Here is an 8,208-nt window from a genome sequence, read left to right on the forward strand (position 1 = left end):
ACTCTTTAAAAAAACTCAGTAAGAAGTTTTGCACTGACCAAAATTTCACATAATGGAAAGGAGTAGAAAAGAATTCAGGAGCTATATTAACCCAACTGTTTCATTTTACAGATCTGAAATTTGAGGTTAAATGTGAATTGCCTATGGTCCCATAACTGAACAGTGAGAGATGAGTGTGAATAGAGTCCACTGACTTCCAAAGGCTTCCACTCCAAGGCTTTTTCTAGTCCACTTGTGCTCTCTGCTTCATTTCCCTTCCACCAAGTTCAGGATTAGCTATAAAGGCAATTAAGGAGCAACTCCCACTCTTGGTACATATGCCCAATAAACAACAACAACCAAAAAAACCCAACACAGATACTCTCTCACTACAGAACCATCATCTTTTCTAAGCCCAACCCAAGGACCCACTTCAATCTATCTCAACTAAACTGCCATTTCAATACATACCAATGCAATTCAGTTTCAATTTACATATAATTAAAGTTGCCATGTTTTATGATCAGGGTGGAAAGTTTGCTTTCAACATTCTGTGAGGTAGTAGAGAAGGTACAAAGACTAGTTGCTGATAAATAAACCATTTCTGGTATTTATTTTCAAACAGCCCAAATTCTAGTCAACAGAAGATGCTGTACTATGCTTATTTAGATGGCAAAGTAGAACTATGCTAACACTACCTGAGCCAATCCTCAATAAATTTTAACAGACACTATGCAGGCAAGAATGAAGGCACAAAAGCAGACCTCTGATTTCTTACAGTGCTTGATAAAATCAAACTCAAATTCTATTTCCTAATTGTCATACAGAAGGCCAGAATAGAAGACCAGAAACACTTATGTTTTTAAAAATAAACCCATTCCACAAGAATTGGTCATGAAGAACTCTTATATGTAGAACCCAGAAAGATATTCAATGAGGGAAGTTAGGAATGTGTGGCAGTGAAGGACAAGTCTCCTATGGCTAAAGAAATTTAAAAAGAGAAGTGATCTGGAAGTTCTATTACCTTTCAATCACCTTAACATACTACTAGTTCTGTAAATATTAACTTAGGTTTTGTTATGAACAAATTATAGTCATTATTCATTTAAACCAAACCAGAATTTTGAAGGCTAGAAACATTCTGGGTCACAAACCATGTCTTCATGAATCCAGGCAAGACTTGCTACAGTGCTGAGTGAATTCTGAGAAACAATCTTCAGAATTCTGTAAGTATGTGGCCTAGGGGAATCCTAAACCTCCTTTTGGAACTTTATCATTGATTTGTAAGACTCTATAACAAAATGCTTGATTCTACATTGAAAACTAGCAGGCCAAAGGGCATAATCACTATGCATTAGCACTAATCAATGTATACCACCAACCCATACTAGATGCCTCAAACTATCACATGAAAAGCTTACTAATGAAACAACAGTCCAGTTAAGCCCAATTCACAAAAATAAAGTTCAATAAGCAGTCAACCACTCTTCATAGTGAAGAAGTAACTACTGTTTTGGCAAAACTTTTGAAAGAAGAAAAACCTTACTAATATGACCTTATTTAAAATAACTGCAATTTCTTAAGAGGCTTCACTCACTGTATACTACTGCTAAGCAAAATAATGCCAGTGGATAAGAAAACATTAGCACCTGATTAAAACTTTAAAGGTGATTTATCAAAGACCAACAGATAAAATATCCTGGTGCCCAGACATTAGGTCCCTGAATCCAGGTAGCTCTCTTTCTCACGAGTCTCTTAAAAAGCTGTAATTGGAAACTGTCAGCGTAAAACTTTGCTTTTTAATATGATAACATTTGGAATGTAAACACTTGTCCTTTAATACAAAATACATAAGCATGCTAAACAAAAAGAAAATGCTTCCAAGGATCCTCTTAAATAGACTAGCTTCTCCTAATAAAGACTTTCTTATTATATTCAAATACACATGGGGCTAAAATTTACATATAACCAGGCAAGTCTCAATTTTGAAAATAAGCAGGTAAATGAAATGTCTTAATTTTTTTTTTGCTTGCTGTATCTTTTAGAAAAGCAAAATCAACTCACATTTAAGCACCAACTCCATGCAAGTAACCTGACCGGTTCAGTCTTTTTGTCATGTATGAGGCCTTTGGTTCTCCACTACATGGGATCTGTGTTGTTAGCTTAAAAAATACAGAATTGGCCTTTCAAAAAAAAATATAATCTACAGCAACCAATAAATAGTCTCAAGCAACCCTGCTGACTGCAGCTGCCTTCTGAAGGGCTGGGGAAAAGGAGGTGGAGATATAGCAGAGAGAGGCAGGGAAAAGGGCCGCTGCAGCTAGCTACATAGCAAGGAACACGCCCCCATCATGTCCTCCCTGCTCTATCAGAAGGCGGGTTGTTGTCAGTCTCATCAGGCTGCCTTAGAAACGATTTAAAAAAGGAGGCAGGAAGACTAACAACTAAAAAATGCCAGCTCCTTGAAAGGAGGGACTGGGATCTCTGGGATCTCCCCCCTCCCAACTTCTTCCCAGGATGTTTCATATATCTACAGGGGTGCAGGACACACTAGGGGATAGGGGTTTGCCCAGGATATTTTGTGTGCACTAACGGCAGAACACGCAGGAAATGCCTGGTTATCTTTCCCTTTCTGTTTCAATCAAGAGCAGTGTAGAGCAGCAACCCCATAACCAGCGCTTCCTTTAGACTCCTAGCAGCTGCTCTTCCTCCTCCTAGCATCCCTCATCCTCTTCTCCCTCTCTCCTACAATTCAAATTCCCCCTTCTGCATCCATGGAAAATAATGTGTAATGCCATGGCTGAACCTCAAGTCAACTTCCATTCCTAGGGCAACTTTCCTTTTTGCTGAAGGAGACTGAACAATGCTTATCAAAGCACCCTATTCTCCACCCCAGTACTAATGTGGAAGGGGCAAGATCGTGAATCAGAGACATAATCCTAACTCTTTCTAAAGAATAACTTTGCTTCATAACTCCCTTTTCCCAACCAAAAGCAACCACCACCACGCACTAAAGCAAAACTGTCCCTAGCTACTCTCCTCACTCAACCTCTCTTCGCCCACCCCTTCATGCCCCAGGATTGGCCTTGGAAAAGGTGGATCAATAATGCAATGCTGGAGAAAAGGAGGCCAAGAAGGGACGTAGGGTTGAAGATTGCGGCGCTCTCCCGCGCAGTGGGTGGGATAGGAGAGCAGCTGCTTTTCCTGGGAGGGGTGCTGCCCAAGTCCCCCACAAACACCTTCCCTCACAGGGGCCCATCCTCGGAGCTGGAGGGAAAGCCTGCCTCCTCTCCGGGGGAAAGATTCTCTTCTCTGAGCACAGGGGACAGTTAACTATTCCCCTCAAAGATGCCACTAATCCTTCATTCTGAAGGGAGGAAAGGGTGGAGTGACGGTAATTTACCAATACGCTAGAAAACTGTAGCTCTGTATGACGGGGAAGCAGACCGCTGTATAGGATATCACCATTATCTTTAGAGGGAAAGGAGGTGAAGGAAGGCAAAGGAGGAAAGATTTCTCGGGGCGGGGGGTGGGGGGTGGGTAGGGCGGGATGAGGGAGCATCTACCTGCTTGGGGTAGGAAGTGGGGAGTGGAGGACCAGGGCGGAGGTGAAGGAAGGGGGAGTGGCTGGTAGTAGGGACCTGGCCCCGGGATGGAGCTAGGGATTCATCAGGATTTCGGAAGCGAGGTACTGGAAGGGACAACGGTCCCCAAGGATAGAATATGGACCTGGATGAGACCATCACCCGAGAGATAGCCAAGAGAAAAACTGCCCCAAGAGTGTAACATCTGCCCAGAGAGGGAGGCAGGGTGTGGAGAGATCAGGTCCCTAGGAGGGAGGGTGGGAGGAATCTTGCTTGGATGAGGTAATCTGTGGAAGGGAGGAGGGGTTCAGTCCCGGGATGGAAGCCCCGGTGAAGGGGTCGGTGCCAAGGCATTTGGGCAAGGGGTCAGGAGGAGAGTGGGAAGGCAAACGCACTCAGCCATATGGGTTCAAATGCCAGGGTGGGAGCGCCTGGGGAGATCTGAAACCCATGTATGGGGGTCCCAAGATGGGAGGGCCAATGCCCCGGATCAGGGACCCCAGATGGTCCCCAAATTAGGACGCTCCATAATCCCAGATGGGGGAGGGGAGGAGGCTCCACAGAGGGTCGAGACCCCAAACCTGGGGGTTCCTCGCCCCCTTACCTCTCCGCTTGCAACCTCCTCCGCCGCTCTCCCCAAACACTGCCCGGAACGGCGCAGGTTGGTGCCGATGGCGGCTGAGACCTGCAGCGCCGCGTCGAAGCCCGGGCCCCACCCGGAGCAGGGCCGGCCCAGAGGAGGTGAGGATGATGACGAAGACGAGACCAGGCGACGACGAAGAGGGTGCTTGAGGGCAGCGGCCCGATCCCCCTGCAGCCCCAAACCCGCCGCTTCCCGCCGCCGCCGCCACCGACGCCGCGGCCGCCACATGCCGGGGGGAGGGGGGGCGCCCCCGGGCTGCCGCCGCCGGCCGGCTGCCGGGGGGAAGCAGCAGGGCCGGGATCGCGTTGCCGCGGGGTCGTCCCACCTAGGCCCCTGCGGCCCCGCCGCCGCCACCCCCGGGGTCCCAGGTCGGGGCGGGGAAGCGCCACCGACAGCTGTGCGCCATGTTCGCCCACGTGAAGTGAAGCAGCGCGAGGGAGAGGCGACAACACAGGGGGGCGGGGAGGCGGATGGTGGGGGCCGAGGGCCCCGGAACCTGCCTAACACGCTTTGACACGGCCGCCAGGCGGCCGGCGCCCAGCAGGCCGCAGTGCAGAGTGCCGGGCGGCGCCAGCAGGCCCGGTAACCTGGATACCCTACTTCCGGCCTCCGCTTCTGACGCCTGGCCTGCACTCGCTTACTGCCATCCCCGAGGCCCGGGCCCTTGCCTACTGCACCGCCGCCCGCCCAGCAACCTGAATAACTGCATACCCGCCCTCCGGGAGCGGCCGGGCTCGGGAAGAGGAGGGGGGAAGGAAGCGAGGAGCCCGAAGCCGAGCGCGGGTTCCGGGGAGAGGGGGAGGGGGGGCGCAGACTAAAAGGGGACGAAGGCGGAGGGAAGCAAGCCGCCTGCAGCCTGGAGAAGCAGAGGCCAATTACACATGTTCCCGGATGCGCTGGGAATCGAACCACTCGGGAGAGCAGCTTCCAGGATAACGCGGTTGCCGGGTTGGGGACTAGTGAGCATTCTCTACTCCGGGCACGGACACAACATGGGCCGGCCCCAATTTAACGCCTCTAGAATAAAAGACCCCTTTTTGTATTATCTGCAAAACGGAAGCGTTTCCCAGTTTACTATATGCAAAACAGAAAGGCCTTCAATGAATGCGCTTAAAAAAAAAGAGCCCCTCCCATTTTCCTGCTGGAGCTCTCTCCAAAATGCACAAGCAAGTGGCAGGTCTCCCGCCACCTCTTCGCCCTAATAGGCACTCGGGGCTGAGGAACCCCTGTTTTTCGTACCCTTCAGCAATGAGTTGGGCTGTTTCTCCAGCTCGCGTACCGGGGCCAAGGCGTGCTTGGCTTACGAGGCGGTGTTACAACGTAGCTAAAGTTCGATGGCTAACCGGGCCTGGAGGGAAGAGGCGGGCAAATGCGCCCCCGCCCCTTCCTCAGTTCTGTGCCTGTCGCTGCAAGCAAAGCAGACCCTAATATATGCATGCAGAGGGAAGGGGGTTCACGAGCACGTTTCTGATTAAGAGAGAGGGAGAAGAGCTCCGGGCTTTATGATACACTGCGTGGTTGGGGCCCGCCGGCAGCGATTTCAGGGCGGAATTAGTGGCGGGGGGGGGGGGGGAGGAGGAAGGAGGAGGGTTAGGGGCGGGGACAAATATCTACCCGGTTTACTTTATTGAGGGAGAGAGGGGAGGGTGCCTCAAGCTAGGCGTTAGAAGCCCGTAAGGCTGGGAAAGCAGAGAAGGGAAGGTGGAGTTTGCACCGGGGAGAACTTGCGGTGGCTGAGGCTGGAGAATTGATACACAGCCCTGCAGGCCCGGGGTAGCCTAAGTCACCCCCTCCCCCAACCGAGGTGAGTTCGCAGGAAGGTCATGTTGTCGTCCTGGACTCTTGCAACTGTTACAGCGCACTGCATGTAATAATTACAGCCTGGGGTAGTGAATTTGGAAAAGAGGGGGACGCTCTTGGTGAACAGGTTGCAATCAGCTCTAGTCCTCTGAGGGGTGCACCGCACGCCTCCAGAGAAGGTCCACAACCTCCTGGTGCTGAAAACCTGCGTCCCTCCAACCGCAAAATGTTTATGCAAAGCGAATGCTGGGCGGGGGCGGGCAGAGGAAGGGAAGACACACAGGCGAGCTCCAACTCCCCCCAACTGGTCCCGGATCGATCGTCTTTCCAACCACGCAGGACGAAGCCCAGATGGTTTGCAAAGCGCACACACAGAACCAGATTTCCTTGTTACATTGCGTGGTTTACCAGGCGCAAAACGAGTAGGAGTCACGGCAGAGTCTCTTAAATGGCAGCCTCAAAACTCTGCTAAGGAGGACTAAATTACAATATACTATTTAGCGTTAGGCGCTGGGGGTTTTTGTTTCGGTGACACTGCTCTGCTCACTTACAGATTGGTGACCACATGGATTCCCTCAAGCATCCTGATTTGTTCCCTCTCTCGCTCTCTCGCTTATTTTTTTTTATTTGTCTCCCCTTCTTTAATATGCATAACGGTCTGCAGAAGTAATAGGCAGTGCCCTGAGCGACAGGCTTTATGTAACTGCCAACAGGGTTTCTTGCTGTCCTCTACCCCTGAGAAAACCTAAGCCAGGTAGGTTCTGAGTAACCTTACATCAGGCACACCTCATTTGACACAGGCGGGAGGTCTGCAGGATGGTGGGGGCAGCAGGAAGAATGTCTAACATTGTATGAAATCTTTAGACTGAATCCTCTAGTTAGAGAAACTAGAGAAATCATCTTGGTCTCTGCCTCCAGACTACTCCAAAACGAGGCAGAGCAAATCAGAACTGGGTTTCTTGGAGCTTTTAATGCAGAAATGATAACTTATATTTATTGAGTGCTTTTCTACAAGCCTAAGTGCTTTATGTGCATTCAGTTCTCTTAAACCCTCTGCAGCAGTTCTGATTTTACAAATGGGGAAACTGGGGCTTAGAGTAATGTCCCAGGTCACACAATAAGTAGCAGGACCAAAAATCATTAGGTCTGATACGAATATCCATAAACCATACTGCTGATCCCAAAAAGACATTTTAGGATTGCTACCATCAAAAAAAGCAAAACAAGTGTTGGTAAAGCTGTGGATAAACTGGAACACTTGTGCAATGTTGGTGGAGATGTAAAATGGTACAGCTGCTATGGAAAACAAACAATATTGCAGTTCCTCAAAAAATTTAAAATAGGATCACCATATGATCAAGGAATTCCATCCACTTCTGGTATACCCTCAAAAGAATTGAAAGCAGGGTTTCAAAGAGATATTTGTATAATAATGTACATGGCAGCATTATTCACAATAGCCAAAAACACAGAAACCACCCAAGTGTTCATTGGCCAATGAATAGATAAGCAAAATGTGGTGTGTTCATACAATGAACTATTTATTATTCAACCTTAAAAAGGAAGGAAATTATGTTGTATACTACAACGTGGATAAACCTTCAGAACATTATACTGAGTGAAATAATCTAGTCACAAAAAGATAAATACTGTAGATTCCACTTATATGAGGTATTTATAGTAGTTAAAAATTATAAAGACACCTGGCTGGCGTAGCTCAATGGATTGAGCACGGGCTGTGAACCAAAGCATCGCAGGTTCGATTTCCAGTCAGGGCACATGCCTGGGTTGCAGGCCATGGTCCCCAGCAACTGCACATTGATGTTTCTCTCTTTCTCTCTCTCTTTCTCCCTCCCTTCCCTCTCTAAAAAATAAATAAATACAATCTTTAAAAAAATTATAAAGACAGAAACTATAATGATGGTTGCCAGGGGCTAGGGTGAGGGGAGAATGGAGAGTTACTGTTTAATGAGTGTGGAGTCTCAGATTTACAAGATGGAAAGAATTGGAGATGGATAGTGGTGATGGCTACACAATAATGTGAATATTTTTAAAGACATTTTGTGCCTTATTCATAAGGTACCTTAAACTCCATGTGCTTAATTTTTTAAATTACCATTCAATTTATTTTTCTTGAATACCTAATATAGTCATATAGTTAAAAATTTAAAGGAATTAAGGTTTTCATTCCAGTCTTATTCT

At 48.0% G+C, this 8,208-nt stretch overlaps 1 protein-coding gene across 2 annotated transcripts in view; it reads right to left on the reverse strand.

The window, feature by feature from the left end:
- The window catches only part of KMT2A (lysine methyltransferase 2A), a 97,697-nt gene extending 93,047 nt beyond the window's left edge, over positions 1 to 4,650 (reverse strand). For both annotated transcript variants that reach the window (XM_036028469.1, XM_036028468.1), the window contains exon 1: positions 4,168 to 4,650. In XM_036028469.1, the coding sequence (XP_035884362.1) occupies positions 4,168 to 4,434 (267 nt within the window). In that variant the 5' untranslated portion in view covers positions 4,435 to 4,650. The remainder of the gene's footprint in view (positions 1 to 4,167) is intronic.
- Between the last annotated feature and the right edge of the window lie 3,558 nt (positions 4,651 to 8,208).

Source organism: Phyllostomus discolor, chromosome 6 (assembly GCF_004126475.2).
Source record: "Phyllostomus discolor isolate MPI-MPIP mPhyDis1 chromosome 6, mPhyDis1.pri.v3, whole genome shotgun sequence".
Classification (NCBI taxonomy): domain Eukaryota; kingdom Metazoa; phylum Chordata; class Mammalia; order Chiroptera; family Phyllostomidae; genus Phyllostomus; species Phyllostomus discolor.